At 42.1% G+C, this 17,304-nt stretch overlaps 1 protein-coding gene across 2 annotated transcripts in view; it reads right to left on the bottom strand.

The window, feature by feature from the left end:
* PDIA5 (protein disulfide isomerase family A member 5) overlaps positions 1 to 17,304 on the bottom strand; it is a 94,345-nt gene that overhangs the window by 58,112 nt on the left and 18,929 nt on the right. For both annotated transcript variants that reach the window (XR_009746333.1, XM_061469850.1), the window contains exons 5-10: positions 16,704 to 16,749; positions 11,633 to 11,725; positions 10,074 to 10,134; positions 5,408 to 5,475; positions 745 to 836; positions 569 to 640 (exon numbers count right to left, since the gene is read on the bottom strand). Coding sequence is in view for 1 of the 2 variants with exons in the window: in XM_061469850.1 (XP_061325834.1) it covers positions 569 to 640; positions 745 to 836; positions 5,408 to 5,475; positions 10,074 to 10,134; positions 11,633 to 11,725; positions 16,704 to 16,749 (432 nt within the window). In the remaining variant the exon portion in view is untranslated. The remainder of the gene's footprint in view (positions 1 to 568; positions 641 to 744; positions 837 to 5,407; positions 5,476 to 10,073; positions 10,135 to 11,632; positions 11,726 to 16,703; positions 16,750 to 17,304) is intronic.

Below are 17,304 nucleotides of genomic sequence, written 5' to 3'. Positions count from 1 at the left end.
CCCCATAAGATCATTCAGCCCCCAAAATATTTATGACTGCAAATACTCTCTTTAGGTGGAACAAGATGCTTTCAACACCACTTCATGTCATGACAGGCAACAGAGACATGGTAAAAATGACTAGCAATCCAGGGTGTCTTGATCTGTGGTTTGTCTCTGCAAGACACTTTAAAGGCTCCAGCTAAGAACCAATGAGAACTGCATACTTAGTATACACATTTTTAATAAAACAAGAGTCAGATCTTTTGCAGGTTATCAAGTTCAGACACTCAAGATCACTGGAAATTTAAGCTGGCATTTTAGATGAAGCTGAGATCTGTGTATCTGCATTTATTTTGGTCCAGAGTCCCCTATTACAGAAGAAATGCAATTGTGAAATGCAAGGTATGCATGCTAAAAAACAAACATTAGGCAATGTCTCTGTACCAGTTTAGCCAATCTCAGCGGGGCAGTTTTGTTTGCTCTTCTGAGCAGAGGGAACGAGGGAGAGATGGGCTCCTAAACCATTACATTCTGTAAATAATGAAAAGTACATAAAAGGTGGAGTGCATGAAGTTCAATGCCTTACTTTTTTAGCCACTCTGCTATATCTGCTGCAGTAGCACCATAGTTCTCGAAGTGGAACAGGAACTTTCCTTTCCTGTTAAAACAACAAAATAAGGTTTAGTCCTTGCCCTGGAAGATAAGAATGTGCAATTATAGTTGAGTGTATGAATTCTAAAGTAGTAGCAAACCATAACTGACTCAAAATAGCAGATTGTAGGATATCCCCGGACATTGTATTCTTCCTTTATCCTTTCAAATTCTGCAGAATAAACATTCATCCCGGCAAGAACCTGAAAAAACAGCACAATCACATTGAGTCTTACAACAGGAACATGACCACCGTCTGAAAAAGTTAAGTAAAAACAAGTAAGCTCTGAGCAGATTCTGATTTCAATCATACAGCAGTAAAGCAAAGGGATCTCTGTAAAAGGCAGTGAAGTTTTTCTGGTTTTGTTCAAAGGGGAACAGAACAGTATTTGAGTCTAGTCCACAGAAAGTACACACCAATCAGACTGTGATCTCCTCCTTGCTCTGGAAGTGTCTCTGTTTCTTTTAATTCACTCACTAACAGAAATATCTTAAGGGAATTCTCTTAATCCTTCTATTTGTGCTCTTTTTTGTGTATTTGGATGTTAAGCTACAAGCCTAACTAGATTTTTCTTTTCCGCTTCTGCAAGTACATGGCTTAGTTTGCAGCCAAACATTAGCTAGGACACAAGAAGTTCCACCCTCACCTCTCTGGTTTCTACTCCAGCAATGAATTTACAATCCCACCTAATGTCCGGAAGCTCTAGCCAACCAAGCACTGGTGTTGCTCCAATTCAAAAATGCACTTACTGAATGGCAAGGGGAAATCAGCATTACTTTGATATTAAGTAAAACATGACTTATTTCCATGAGCCCAGGAAATAAGGCATTTATATGCTTTAAATATGTTAACTTACCTGACTGGTATGATATAATGAGAGTTAAGAATTAACCTTATCCTACAGATATCAAAACAGGGGCACAGAAGCATAGCAGCTTTTCAAACAGGCAAGCAAAACAAAAAGCCTCTCCTTCCCTTTTCTTACCTCTATCACAGATCATCCTCCACAAGAGCCCATGACCCTGAGCTTGAGGCCCAGGGCTCCTGTGACTTATCCTGTGCTTTCTCCAATTGTCTTCCAAAAATTTCTGACCGAAAAGTTGAAGATGGGACTGATTCTGAATCTTTGTGGGTGTGGGATTCACTCAGAGGTCACTCTGGTGTCAAATCTGCAACCAGTGAGCTGCTGAGATACCACTTCATGATTAACTTAAATTTAATGGCATTGACAGCTTAAATCATTTCAGCAGCAGGGTCTTAATCCAAACCCGTCCTCCTTCCCCCTCTAAAATCAGGATTTTCTCCTTCCAGCTGAAATACTACATCAGAATTTAATACCACATTCCTGAGTGCAGCAAACTGCACAGGCCAACCAAATGTGCTCAGAGCCAGCATGAAATAAATCTTAAAGCAGAAAATCCTCATTCGAAGGTCAACCTTTTCTAAGAATGTACTGCAAAGTCACAAAAAGGTACTTTGTTTTCTCTCCCCTACCCTAAGAAAGGATAAAGGAAAGGTAATTGAGAAAATTACAGAAATAAGGTTTATACTGGCTGGCCAAGTCTCTCACTTTGAGTTTTCCTTGTAGTTCCAACAACCAGATTGACTTAATTCATATAAAGAAATTATGTAGACCCAATTCTCCCCTTCCCTTATCCTCTATGTCACCACTTACAGGTAGGTAAATTCAACAGGATCAAGACACAGTGGTTGCTTTATAAGGAACGAACCAGGTTTGTTAATTAATTCCCTCATAAACACCAGTCTCCCAGATTTCACATTTGCCACGATCTCTCAGAGGACTTCCTAGATCCTAAATGGGCATTCCCAGGCATTTCAGATACTCTGCTACAATTTCACTGTGTCCACCCAGCTTGTGGTGATTGATATAAAGCTGGTGACTTGGATTCATAATGGTGTTCATACACCATACGAAACATAATTAGCAAAAAGGCTATTAGATTGGGATTTGTTTTTAATGACAAAAGTAACAGCTTTAGCTGGCCTATAATCATAAAATTACCTAGTATCAGGCTGCCTGGGACCATCAAAATACACCTACTACCCAAAGCCAGGATCCTCCCTCTATACCTAAGCTGCTCCTGCCAGATGTTTAGCTAATGTGTTTTTAGCAAATGAACGAATGACTCTGACTTCAGTTTAAGTCCACTACCTTTTGTAATATCCACAGCAGACACGAAGAACAGTTTATTCCTTTCAGCTCCGTAGGAACATCTGACATATTTCAACACTTACCTGCTCTCCCCCAAGCTACCTATAACCTGAATCAACTCTGTACCTTTCCTAGCTGGCCATGTCTCTGGGCTTCTCACCATCCCTGTTCTACTATGATCACTCCCTTCTGAGTCTTCATGACAGGATTGTTCCAAAATTGGTACCTCACACAACCACTTGAAGCCTTCCTAGAGCCAAACTTAATGAACAGATTAAACAAAGTCTTTCTTTATTTGACATCTGAAGTTAAGTGTAGGAATTTTATGCTTCTGAAGTCCCATGGTTTTACCAGAGAAAAGATAAGTACCAAAGGAGGAAAGCACTTAAGCATGTGCTCAAGCCAGTCTTCACTGAGCAAAGCATTCAGGCATACCCATGAAGTCCATGGGCATTAAAAAGATGCTGAAGTGCTTTGCTGACCACCATTTTCTCCCTGTGCTGGGGGCAGAGTGCATCACTGACAGCCACTTGCCAGAGCCCGCCCTACCCACAAACCACAGGAATCTCTTGTGTCAAGGATAAAACAAACCACCTTCTTCTGTTTTGGAGCCCCTTTTTTCCTTCTGCAGTGGGTGTAATGGAACTGCAAGATCTAAACTGAACATAACACTGAAAATGCCCCCCTGCCTTCCTCTCAGTAACAGTTCCGGGACAAGAAACAACTAGCCCCAAGAGAACACAGCAACCAGCAACAGGTACCGTTCACCTTTCCAGTTTTATGACCTATTAAACAGCCAACACCATACTTCATTTTCCTGATATATAATAGCAATAATAGCTTTTGAGCTTGGCACATCCTGACAGCTAATGACAGGTCAGATTAAAAGGCCAAACCTTCAGCTCATCCAAACCAATCATAAACTTTCCAGCAAAGTCTGATCTAGAGGTCAACATTGCTCTAATTTATCATAGGTACAGCACAGTTAGCTTCAGAAATGGGAAACTGTGTACACATCGCACTCAGGAAGCCAATTTTAGGTCAAATTTAGACAATGAGACTGAGTTTTGTGAAAGACACGGTTGGCAGTGGCATAACTGGACTTCCCTCTGAACCGACTCTGCACTAAAAACACTTCTGTCCAAAAAGCACCCCTGACCTGAGCTGCACCAAGCACAGGCACTGCTACTCCCAGAGCGGTGTCACAGCCCTGTCGCTCAGCTGTGAAGGATTAGTCTGGATCTACCGAAACCATTTCCAAGTGAGGAAAGAAATAATCAAACTAGAATAGATCTGGAGCTTAAATTCTCTGGTTTGAATTTAATAAAACGAACTGCACATGGACAAGGAAGAGGTAACTGCAGAACACAGCGCTCTGCAGCACGCCTTCTCTCCAGCACTACCTCTGTAGGCAACTCTTTAAATTCCAAATTCCCACCCACCCCACGCCTCACAATGTACCGCTGTCCAAGACAGGAGTGCTTTCCCCAAGACTGCACTGCATGCTCCACCGAGGGGAGGTGGCATGAGTGCTGCCCAGCTAGACAAACACGTTCTTGAAAATACCGTAAAGGGTTACACCGTGTCCTCAATAAATCTGAACAACTCCCACTCATTTCAGCCTTAAGCAAACAAAGATTTAGAGGAAACACTTCTGAAAAACAACTAGTTGGGAGAAAGTGAAGCAGTCTGACAACATTCAGTGTTTATAAGAAGCAATGGTCAGAGGTGCCCTAGCAATGTGCTTCATCTTTTCCTCATCACATGTCACCTCTCCCAAGGAAACCTGTAAACTTGACAGTGAATGATCCAACAGGTAGGATCAGACCAAATCCAGCTAAAGCCATGAAACAACGCTATGTCACTCATGTATTACTGGTCTCATATAAAATATACATTAAGCACATTATAAAACCTTGACTATAGAAATGCCTTTTACTTGCTTAGGGAGATCAATTAAGTCTTAGTACAAACAGGTAACTAAATTACTGTGACTGCTGTTGATGGATTTTATTATAGTCAAAACTTTCGTTTCAATGCAGTATGAATGTTAACTTTGTTGACAGAGATAAAGTAAAACTGTAAGATTTTATTAATGCTTATGCTTAGTGGCTAGGAGGACGATCAGTAACTTACATAGGGAAAGTCCCCTCCCGTGACACTGTGATTCTCCACTAAGAAAAGTGGATTAATTATTACTGTAAGGGTATCCATCCTTGACCCTGTAGTAAAACATCAGGCCAAAAAGCTGATCAAACATTTCTTTGTCTTTACCAGAATGAGCTCGGAAGGACTACAGACTCACAAACCAGTGGCTAAACCACACACTTGCATAGTGTCAGAGCCCATTTTTCCATGGCAAGAACCACACTGGATTAAAGGGCAAGTGAGTTAACACCTCATTCTCCAAAGTTTAAAAAAGAATAAAAACCAAGAGAAAGAATCCTGAAGGGATTGGGACAGGGTCGTTAATTTCTGGTTTTGTTTTGACATGCGTAAAAATTCCCCACTTGGTGGTTTTAAATATGCCCCCCCTCCAAAAAAAAAAGTGTTGAAAGGAGTTATTGTTAATTTTTTGTACATCTTATCTTCTCACTTACATATTTACCCTTCAGTTCTGTGGCTGCCTGCTGATAAGATGGCATCATTCTCTTACAAACACCACACCCTGATAAAGAAAGAAATTGTGTAAGTAATATGCCAACAATTCAGCCTGTTCTACAGGATCTATGTTCAGAGCATATGAAATAACACATTTTATATTAAAAAACAAACAAACAAAAAAACACAAAAATTCATTCTCCTTTTCATTATATAATTATTAATTCCTAAGGATGTTACTTCTTGTTACATGTTGCATGCTCTTCATGCTATTCGTTTTCAGACTGATTTCTTATCCCAGTTTTGGAAAGAGTAACACCATCCTGTATTCCTCAGACTCTACGAAACTTACATGTCAAAAGTCAATGGAAGATGTCATGCTTGTGAACTCAAACAAAAAGCTTTGTGCATTTCTGGTCTTTAAGGTATGGGGAGAACTACTTCAATTCATCCCATCTTAACAAGTCTTTGAAATTAATTTCACAAGCACTTCCTGAACACATTGTACAGACATCAGAAGTTAAACACTGCTCTATTAATTGAGAAGACATAACTCAGGAGAAGCAACAATTCTTGTAATAAACAATAATGTACTGAGGAAAAGACAAACAGCAAGTGAGGAAGACCACCAGTGTATAGTCAGGGTGTGCTAAGAGCTGATGATGCTCTGGAGTGCTAAACAGATTAGCATTAAATCATCTTGTAAGCTGCAGGTTTCACGCCAAATAAATACGTACATGCACATGGGAAGGGGCAGGAATGTAGAAGCATGAAAGAAAGGAAGCTGTGGCCAAGCACTCCAGATGCTTATTGTGGCAACTGTTGGGTCCACCTTGGGACAATTGTCAACATTTCCATTCTAGTGGAGAGACAGAAGTTTTGCAAATATCTTCCAGAAAGGAGGAACAGATTTTGTAGCCACTGGTTTAGGATCACATCAGCATGCCTGGGAAGAACATCCTTGAATCAGACAAAAGAGAGCTCTTGTTTCTGTGGTCTTTCCACCTTTGATCTCTTTGCTCAAATTGCCAGTGAGGTTTTTAAATTAGTGCTGATCAAAACAACAATTTCTTGGTGGGCACGGATCACCCACTTGAGGCCCACAAAGGTCTTGCAGCCTCATCCAAACCACTGGACAGACATCAAAAGTTATAAGTTAACAGCATCTTCTGGAAGCTCACTGCTTTTCAGCAGCCTCAGGCCTCAAACTCCTCCTGTTATTGATTTCCCTTTCTTCCCCTCTTCAAACTCTTACTGTTTCCAGGACTCTCTTGTGGAGCGCAGACACATACTAGCCTCTTCCACCCAGCCATCACTTCTACTGTCCTTCTGTTCCAAGCTCTGCTGCTGCCTCAAACTTGCTGCTTCCAAACCCACTTCAGTACCACCTCTCCTGCCCACATTATTTCTCAGTTATATTGTTCAGGATGCTGTAAAGCCACATATATCCCCATACAGGCATAAAACGGTAACCTCAAAAAACTGATTTTCTTCTGTCTTCTTGTATTTTGTCTCAGGGATGGGGGGGGAACACATTTAAGCACATATTAGTTTGTCTGCTACTTAACACCTCCATTTTTAAAGCCCTATTTTCAATGATGTTCTGAACAGCCCCTTTTTGGTGCCACATAGTCTCCTGCAGGAGTCTCCTCTGACAGAGCTAACTACAAATAAATCTTGAGTGCCTGTAAGTATATGTAATTTTTCATATTTAGTGCTGTCTGGCTTTAAAATATAGGTCCAAAAGTACAGTGAATGGTCTCCAAATGGCAGGTAATATCTTCTAAGGAAAGCATGCCTTTGCTCTGAGTCATTTTACCCAGACCTAGCATACCTGAAATATTAAAGAAACTACATTTAAGCCTGCAATTGCTTTCATCTCCCTCTGCACTGGTACATAATGAGAGAGCCCATTTCCTATGAATCTGCCACAATGAATCTAAAATCCCTGCTTCCAACAAAGCAGAGAAATAATGCAGCCATCTTCCCCAGAGCTTCCCAAAGTCTCTGATGTCCTCCCTGAGTCACCACTTACAAGAAAAGCAAAATTTCCTTTAGTGACCAGCCTTGATTTGCTGCTCTCATTTATGAAAGTAACACCTGTATGCAACCAGTAACAGCTGCCCAAAGCCAGTACTTTAATGCTGGATGCATTCTGCATTTCGTTTCTATCTTGTTAGATAAGAAAAGAAAAACTGGACAAGAACCTAGTCAAAAGGTCTTGTGTGTTAAATAAAAGATGAGGGAGTTACGAACTGCAAAATAAAAAGGGAGGGGAAAAAAGCCCTTTACAAGCAGGCTTCCTTCACAGCAGTTTAGAAAACAGCAGAAGTATTACAGCATCAAGAACTAGCAGGTGTTTTGCCACTTCAAAAGAAGAGAAACAGGAAGGAGGAGGGTTTCTGGGGGGGATCAGTTCAAAGAAAACGAAGGGTCAGATAAGGCACATTTCAGGAAGAGGCTCAGTTGTGGAAAACCATCATTCATGATACAGGTAAACGGTAAAAGCACTCTGCAGCTGAACTCTCCCTGAAGGGATGATTTAAAGGCAGAGCAGGCGTATCATCTCCCGCTGATGCTAAGGTGGCAGCAGTGACTGGGAATAACCACGACCCGGGCCAGGCCACACAGAACCATCCTGCTGCAGAGTCTGAGGGCACAGACCTGCAAATAATTTAACCAAAGGAAAAAACATTCTCTAAGCATCAAACTAAGTCTTGGGCAATTGTGGCCATCTTGGCAGTACTGAGATGAGACTAAAAAGATAGAATGGTGTTGCAGGCAGTAATTATGAGAGAAAATACTCTGAGAAACACCAGAAAATGCTGCCATGGCACACAGTTTTAAAGATAATCAGCCAGTAAATTGCTAGTGGTGTCTAACATCAATTTTCCTCTCAGGGCATACCAAGTCCTAGGAGGCTTTTCTAGCTTAGGTCACAGATTCATTCCCCTCTCATGGCTCCCCTGCTTTAAATCTGAGCAACAACTCCAGTGCAACACTATCTCGTTTTGAAAAGCTGAAAAGTCTCTCACGTAACAGTCACCAGGAAACACAAAAAAGCAGTTGTAAATCTGCAAAATTAAGAAACAAGCAATCAATGCAATGACAAGATAGCAGCAATACAAGGCTAAAGTCACAAAAGAAATGCAATGACTTCAAAGTGCTCTTCTCTTTCCTTCCTCTGCCCCTGCAGGCAAAATCTCACTTGCATTCACACTCCCGCCAGCGTGCGTAGGAACACACAGGGTGCCTCCTGGATGGAACAGGAAAGATATTCCTGCTCCTGACTACTGCACTGTTCCATCTGATAGCAGCCAGGAAAGGTTGGGTTTTTCAACTCCACGGTCTCCTCCAAAGATATTCTGGTGTGGAGACAGATGGTCTTATGCTAAGGACCAAACTGCAAAAGTCAAAATTGTGTGCAATACCCATTTGCACTTACAACTTCATATAGGCCAGAGGACTAGGCACTCCCAGACAGATGTATGAACACTTATGCACTCAGCATACAGTGTTTCTGTCTTATACAACGAAAAGCTATGAAGGACAAAGGGTAAGGAAACCACAGAATCATAGAATAGTTAGTGTTGGAAAGGACCTTAAGATCATCAGGTTCCAACCCCCCTGCCATGGGCAGGGACACCTCACACTAAACCATATCACCCAAGGCTCTGTCCAACCTGGCCTTCAACACCGCCAGGGATGGAGCATTCACAACTTCCCTGGGCAACCCATTCCAGTGCCTCACCACCCTAACAGGAAAGAATTTCTTCCTTATATCCAACCTAAACTTCCCCTGGTTAAGTTTTAACCCGTTACCCCTTGTCCTATCACTACAGTCCCTAATGAAGAGTCCCTCCCCAGCATCCCTATAGGCCCCCTTCAGATACTGGAAGGCTGCTATGAGGTCTCCACGCAGCCTTCCCTTCTCCAGGCTGAACAGCCCCAACTTCCTCAGCCTGTCTTCATACGGGAGGTGCTCCAGTCCCCTGATCATCCTCGTGGCCCTTCTCTGGACTTGTTCCAACAGTTCCATGTCCTTTTTATGTTGAGGACACCAGAACTGCACATGATACTCCAGGTGAGGTCTCAAGAGAGCAGAGTAGAGGGGCAGGATCACCTCCTTTGACCTGCTGGTCACGCTCCTTTTGATGCAGCCCAGGATACGGTTGGCTTTCTGGGCTGCAAGCGCACACTGAAGCCGGCTCATGTTCATTTTCTCATCAGCCAACACCCCCAAGTCCTTCTCCACAGGGCTACTCTGCATCTCTTCTCTGCCCAACCTGCAGCTGTGCCTGGGATTGCTCTGACCCAGGTGTAGGACCTTACACTTGGCATGGTTAAACTTCATAAGGCTGGCATCAGCCCACCTCACAAGCATGTCAAGGTCCCTCTGGATGAAATAAGAAAAAGCAGCTGCTTAAAAGAACAAGGAGTAAGAGTCATGATATTCTATGATTCTATGATGACAAGAGAAAGAGGCAAGACTAGGATACAAGCAATCGACAACTAGGGGAAAACTGAGGACAAACAGGCAGAACACCACAATGAGCTGAATGAGATCGACAAGATGGTATTAGTGAAGCACAGGTGACACTTCTAGTCAGAACTGGACATCTCAGTGGAAAAGGGAGAAATGACAGGACATGCTGGGTTACTTACATGGGGCATAGAACATCATTAGAAGAGGTTTATCTTCCTTCTTCAGAAGCCTTCTCAATTCCTAGTGAATGAACCAAAGAATATAAAACCAGACCTGTACTCAAGCACACTTTTTATTTGTGTTACAACTTTAAGAGCTAGAGAAGGGTCGGAGGGATATTATCAATGTATGTAAGTATCTGACGGGTAGATGTCAAACGGATGGGCCAGGCTCTTCTCGGTGGTGCCAGGTGATAGGATGAGAGGCAACGGGCATAAACTAAAGCACAGGAAGTTCTGCCTGAACATGAGGAAGAACTTTACTGTGAGGATGACTGAGCACTGCAATAGGTTGCCCAGAGAGGCTGGGGATTCTCCTGCTATGGAGATATTCAGGAGCCATCTGGACACAAGTCTGAGTAATGTGTTCTAGGTGACCCTGTTTGAGCAGGAGGTTGGACTAGATGACCTCCAGTGGTCCCTTCCAGCCTCAATCATTCTGTTAAAAGTTATTATAGATTTGAGTATCTGCTAAATATCCTAGACCAGTATCTTCACTGCTGAGATGTGGAAGTTGCATGGTTTGGTTTAGTCTCACTGCAGAAACTCTGACTGGAAACTTTTGTTTCCTTGATGCATCCAAAAAGCTATACTCTAATTCAAAAAGTCAGACTCAATAATAAGCAAAACAAATTCAGTTTTCACACTATGAATCCTTGTTGAAGCTATGAGAAGCCATAAGAAAAGACTCTTCAGTAGCAGCATGATAGAGAAACCAGATGAAAATTTCAAATTGATTGCAGCCCTTGGAAGGCTTATAATAGAGTACAGAGGGTGAACATTAAAAATTAATCTTCCTACAAAAACTGAATGTCAAAATAACTGTTTCTAATATTAAAAATGAAAGCAGGAAAATTGAAAAGCCCTTTACAAAATAACAGCTAGAGTCCAATCAATTAAAGCTTTAAAAATCTATAGACTAGAAAAATAATACAAAAGACCAAGCTGATTATATTAGAGAGAATATAATGGGTAGCTCTATGGTGACACTGGCTTTTTAAAGTAGTTTCATCATATTTCCTGCTTTCCCACTTAATACCAAGAGGACAGTTACTGTACAAGGTTAAATCTCTCAAGATCTGGATCCTGCTCCAGACTTCCTGAGATAACCTCAGGCACATGAGGGAACCCAAGGTTTAACAGCAACCTGCAGTTGTAAGAGCAGCATTTTACCTCCTGCTCGTATCCTGCAGTGACTGCATCCTGGAAGCTACTACACTTGCCTGAGACAAACACATCTCTTCTGCCACACCATACACAATGCTTTGATATTTGGCATGCAGCTGGCAGACTAGTATCACAACCACGTGTAGGAAAGAGGAATGCAGGAAGCAGATTACTGAAAAGTTACGGCAGTCCACAGTGTTAATAAAGTCACTTAAAATAGTTTGGGTGCTTTAAATTTCTCTTCCAAAGAAAGGAAATAATGGTTCTTCATTAAGAGTGAACGCAAAAAAACCCACATTTCCTTTATCCCATATATTTATAACACGCATAGAACATCTATCCAGCTAATGTACCTTTTCACTGTCAACATGTACAACATCTTTGGCTTCGGGATCCTCCTCCCACAGCGGAGCACCTTCTGGATCCTTCAGAAAGGCCACTATAGACTGTAAGAAGCAGAGGAAAAAAGATCTTTTGAAGCAAGATGAATGGAAACGATGAGACATCCAATCTCAAATCCAGGCTGTCATGCATTAGTCCCTTTGCTTTTCTGCTCATATTCTCATCTGCTTTAATGCCAATAAACACAAATCTCCAGTTGCAGCACCAAGTCATATATGGGTATGTAACTTCCCGGTAACTGATATACCAACTTACCAGTTCCTACGTCCACCATAAAACTGGGGAAAACAGTGTGAAAGTATAGAGCAGAGTATATACTAACACATGCCAAGAATACCCATCCACATGCCAAGAATACCCATCCACATGCCAAGGCTTGTGCTCCACCTTCTCAAGAGCAGGTTAGCAGCATATCTGGTGACACATGCCACTGAAACAGTCTCAGAGACACTTCTGCCACCTCTCTGCCTTTGGTAGGGCTGCTCTGGTACAACATCCCAACAGCTTATCAACAGACAGCGGAGTTCAGCTCATTTTCCTGCATCTCAGGTGGCACCGCAAGGCTCCTGCTTATGGCAGGATCCACTTATTGCACTTATGCTCCTGTCTGCTTTCACAACTAATATTGAAGAAATTTATCACAAGAGGTAGCATATATTACATATGTACACAGTAAGAAAACCTAAGGGGTGAGGTAGTAGTGTTGGGATTACAAACACTTAAAGGAAATCTGTTTTAACATGGCATTAGCAGAGAAAAGAGCTAGCTAGGAAAAAAAAAAAAAAATCAAGTAATTTACAATGGAGTTACAGTTATAAAATGCTCTCAAATGAGAAGCATTAAGAAAATAATATATGGGGAAAGGAGAGAAGAGGATAAACCAGCGGAGATGATTTACATTTAGGAGAGCTACATCAAGTTCTGCTCATTCTCAGTCTGCACAGACTGCAAACATACACTGCAGGGGACGAGAGAGGGGTCAACATTTTAAACAGCTAATGACTGCAAGAACTCCTGTATGCCAAGTTCAGTCATGTAGAAACAGAGGTGGTTAGTGGACGGGGATTAAAGAGATTTAATTCATCCAGCCTCTCCCCTTCAGCCAAGACAGAAAAAAATTAGAAGTGCAATGTATTCTGACAGAACAGGCAGTACATTGCCTTGCATTCATTGCTCCATGCGGTGAAGAGAACTTCCTGTGTGCCTTTAAATAGCTGCTCCCCGCAGCACCAACAAACCACAGCACTTCCCAGTCACAGAAAAGCAATGGTCCCCAGGCGGCTGGGTTATAGAGCAGAGCAAAGCCCAGGCCACAGCAACCCCCAGGATGAAGAATCAGATATGCTCCTGTCTTGCTATGACATGGTCAGGACCTGCTTTGACTCAATGGTACTGAGAGAGCCATGAAGGGCTGTAACCTCCTGCCCAAACCTCTTCAAGAGCTTTGAACCTTAAACATTGACTCAGCAAAATACAGGACATGGTTTCATTCAACCTATGCTGCTAAAAGCAAGCTAGTTTTAACAGCATAATAGCTGGCTATAACACATGGACCTAGGTTTAAATCTGGGGGGAAATAAACATATCTCTCTCCATATATAGGCATTCCCTGTATACTTAGAGAGATATTCCCTGTAATTTTCACTCCTCTGTAGTAGAGATGCTAGTAAAAATATCTGCCTTCATTTCACACACATGCTCCTTACAACAGCAAACTTGAAAAGGATGCAGTGTTTAGAGCAGTACCAATTTACTGGATTAGTCTATTCCCCTTGCTAGCACTGAGCAGATTTGTACTTTAATGAGTGTTTTCTCCATTTCAGAAGCAGAGTAAAACTCTCCCTCTGTATTACCCTCCAGAAAAGGTTTCATGATGTAATAAACACAGCCTGGATACTGGCCTTATAGCACTATCAAGGATTAGGACACGGTGTGGCTAAAGCAACGTATGAACAGACGTATCAGTTAAGATCAAAGACTGATCTAAGCTTCAGTCTTCAACAGCAGCTTCAACGGTTATGGAAAAATTATACAGTACAATTCTTACATAACATACACTGATATACACTCTCAATTTCTGGCAAAAAGTAATTAAGTTTATGGACCCTGCACCAGCTGTTGTATTTGGACCTCTGTACTTGCTAACTATCAATGGTTCTCTCCTTTACGACTATATAAAACTGTTTTAAAGATTCCTAAATTCTTGGCTTTCAAAACATGTAGCTATGAGTTTTACAACTTTTTTTTTTTTTTTTTTAAACACTACAGTTACTTGTTTCAAATCAGCCATCCCAAAATGCCAGTGTTTGCACCCAAGTTTGGAGAAAAAATAGGTAATTATTCCCTTTTTCAAGCTACACAGTTATAATCTCAATTTTTTTCCAAGCCCAAGAATCTTCATGTAAATATTCAGGCCATCCATGCCTCTGATCGTACTCACTGCCCTTCTGCAGTACTGTTACACCCTTCACTTGATGGCACAATCAGAATTACATACAAGACACAAAATGAGGGAACCCAGTGGGCTCAGATGGTGGAATAACATTTCCTCTCCCATTCTCTGTTCCTTCCCTAATAATCTGACTTTGAAATACTGAAGCACAGACCCAACCCTGTAGACTGGTAATTCGAAATCCATTACAATACTCTGCATTACTCTAGCATAGCTGGAGCTGTGCCCTTCCCTCTCATGCTCATTACCCCACAAGCTCCTCCTTTCATACTGACAAGCCACTTGGCATTGTGAGAACCTAAACCCTTCTGCAAAGAGTTGGAAATATTTTTTTTAATTAATTCTAATCATTTTGCATCTCCAAACTTTGTTACCTTGGAGTCCACCTCCCTTTACCAGATAGCTCAAACAGCTCTGATCCTAACACAGGTCCCAGCAGCAAGAGGTTCTGACTGCTAACTTCCCCCCACCTTGCACACCAAGCCATTCTTTATTCCTCATTTTTCTCACAGTAAACCCACAAGGGCACCTCTGTTAATTACATAAGGATTTAGTTACTGTAAGAAAAGAAAAGCTTTCCATAAAAACCCGAGTACACTATCTGCTGGATCAGCAACATCTACGAAATTGCCGATTACTTCAGAAGAATCCTTTTATAGTTCTTCAGACCTGTGTCCATCATCCTCCAAAATGTCATACATATATTAATATGTCTACTGGATGCCTGGAAAGAAGATCCAAGTTTTATTGCTACAAGCTTACTGAATGATGTGAAACAAATCCTTTAATCTCCCTGTTCTTCAGTATGTCCACCTGTCCGTAAAATGAATGATATCCTAGTAATTGTGTTGCTCTGCTGCTCGCTGTTTGTAATGTACTGGGGGATGCTTGACAATCACAGCTGAGAGAGAAAAAGAAAGGTCACTGCCTCAACAGAAGAAAACGGGGAGAAGAGGTTAGAGGGAGAAATACAGAAAACATTCAGGCAGCTGTGAGCAGCAGAACAAGTAAACACTCCACTGAGTTATTTGACCACTGCCCAGCAGTGTACAACCTATAAATCATTAGCACCTGGTTTCACAGGGGCAGTTATAGTAACAAAGTCTACAGCTCCTAGAGTGAGGGAACTTCAAAATTCTCCTTCCACCTGCACTGGAATCCTGCAGCCCCTTCCACTGGATGCTGCTTCCTTCTCCCCAGCAGGCAAGGCAAAAGGGAAGTGCTCATCACAAAACAGCAACTGAAGGAATAAATGGTATGGTTCTTGTTGTGCTATGGTTGCCTCTCAGGTTAACACTCCCTAGGACTCTGCAGGTGCTTTCCTGTTGACCCCATCTGTTAGCGAGGAGTCCTAGCACTAACTCCTGGTTGAAGCACTTCATAGAAGGCAGGAAAGACATGTCATGCATTGTTTAAACCACCCATATCTAGGCAACCAACAAGTCTCCCTCACTCCACCATCCACGAAGAAGGAAAAGAATTTACTGGGTACCTTTCCTCACTAAATACCGAAGGAGCTTCAGGCACCCGCTGGCTAGGCTGAGTATCCAACATTGCTCGTGCAGGCAAGATTTCTACCGCAGGAGATGGGAAGACACACAGCCCTACTCTCCCACCACAGGCAAATCCTGTATGACAACCCCAAGTGCAGGCTGAATGGATGATTCAAGCCAGGGCATGCTTCCAAGACAGCCCCTTCCCCCACTCAGGTATCCCAGAACTCTGGCTGTAAAAGGAGCACATGCGCTTATGAACAGCCACTCTGACAGACTGAAGCTCAGCATCTCACACAGGCTTTCCACCATTCCAGACCACACATCTGAACAAGCCAGAAAGTAAATGTAATAACGTCAGTCCGGAGTAGTGTCAACAAGCCTCTGCAAGACCAATGATGAAGCAGGGCACAGGTTTGCTGGAGGAGCAAAAGAACTGGGAACTCTGCATCAGAGCCAGACAGAGTAATTTGTGGAAGCCAAGCCATCACAGGACTGCAGCCTCAGGTGAGAATATTCCCAGGGCTTCACCAGAGCTTCGCAGAGGAAGGCTGCACACTTTCAGCCTGCTTACTGTGCTTTCAGTTCACCCTTTCTACAGTCACCAAGATTACAAACTCATTGCAGGTTTCACATCTTCAAAATTGCTTTCTGTTGCTGTGTGTTAAGGTTTGCAGAAGGAAGGTTGTTTTATCCCTGCTGCACTCAGGAACTGTGGTTCCATAATATGATAAGAGATAAGGCCACCCAGCTCTCTTTAAAAAAACCTCACAGAACTCCTTATAAAAATGTAGTATCAGCTAATACTTTAAGTTATATTGCCATTAATAGCACCTTGTAGACAATGCAAGAAAACCAGCCTGTACGTTAACTCACAATTTACATTACTGTTCAACACGGGTTCAATCTTTCTAACCAATCTGTGGGTGGCAGACACGTACACACACAAAAACCTTTAGGTCATTCTGACAGCTGTTTATGAAGATTAACCCCTACCTTTCACCTGGTTTTAATCCACAAATGTATCCGTCATATTTAGCAGAAAAGAAATAAAAATAATTAAATATTTAAATTTACCTTCAGAGTGACCGCTCTGTTATATTCAGTATGAAATGCACCGTCCCTGTTGAACAAGCAGTGGGGAATAGTGTTAACTTCCAGTAACATTGCCAGAAATCATGTAGGTGCTCTCACTCCTCACTAACCAGAATAATGTTTTCTTGCTGAAGCCAAAAAACTAAGTAGAATGTACAGAACAGTAATCTCAGGGGGGAAAAAAAGAGTAAGAAAAAAGGGAGGGTGCAAAACAGAGTGTGAAGCAAGCAGGTTTCCAGGAAATAATTTCCTTCCTTAAACTTTAACATGAATATTTACTAAAGCATGATCTTTGGAGACGGAGATGCAGCCGCTTGGTGTCTCTTACACTTAGCAGTACTCCCATTCCTATTACTTCCAGGAAGAAAACCTCTTGCAGTCGCACTACACTTGCCTTTCTCCACTTACTTTATGAATTGCTATCTCAAGTCAGAAAATCAAGTACAGAGAGGTGGAGCAACTTGCCCAAGGCACATGCTACCAGGCATGTGACAGAGAAGGTAAGACAGCTCAAATCTCACGCATCAGCCTTGTGCATTGGGCAGCTTTAGTCCATTGGACATATCTTCCAGGCCCCACTTAT

Source organism: Pezoporus flaviventris, unplaced genomic scaffold, assembly GCF_033815535.1.
Source record: "Pezoporus flaviventris isolate CSIRO_AGI_PZ_B2104156 unplaced genomic scaffold, CSIRO_AGI_Pfla_v1 ptg000001l, whole genome shotgun sequence".
NCBI lineage: Eukaryota > Metazoa > Chordata > Aves > Psittaciformes > Psittacidae > Pezoporus > Pezoporus flaviventris.
This window is presented reverse-complemented; position numbering and strand designations above follow the sequence as displayed.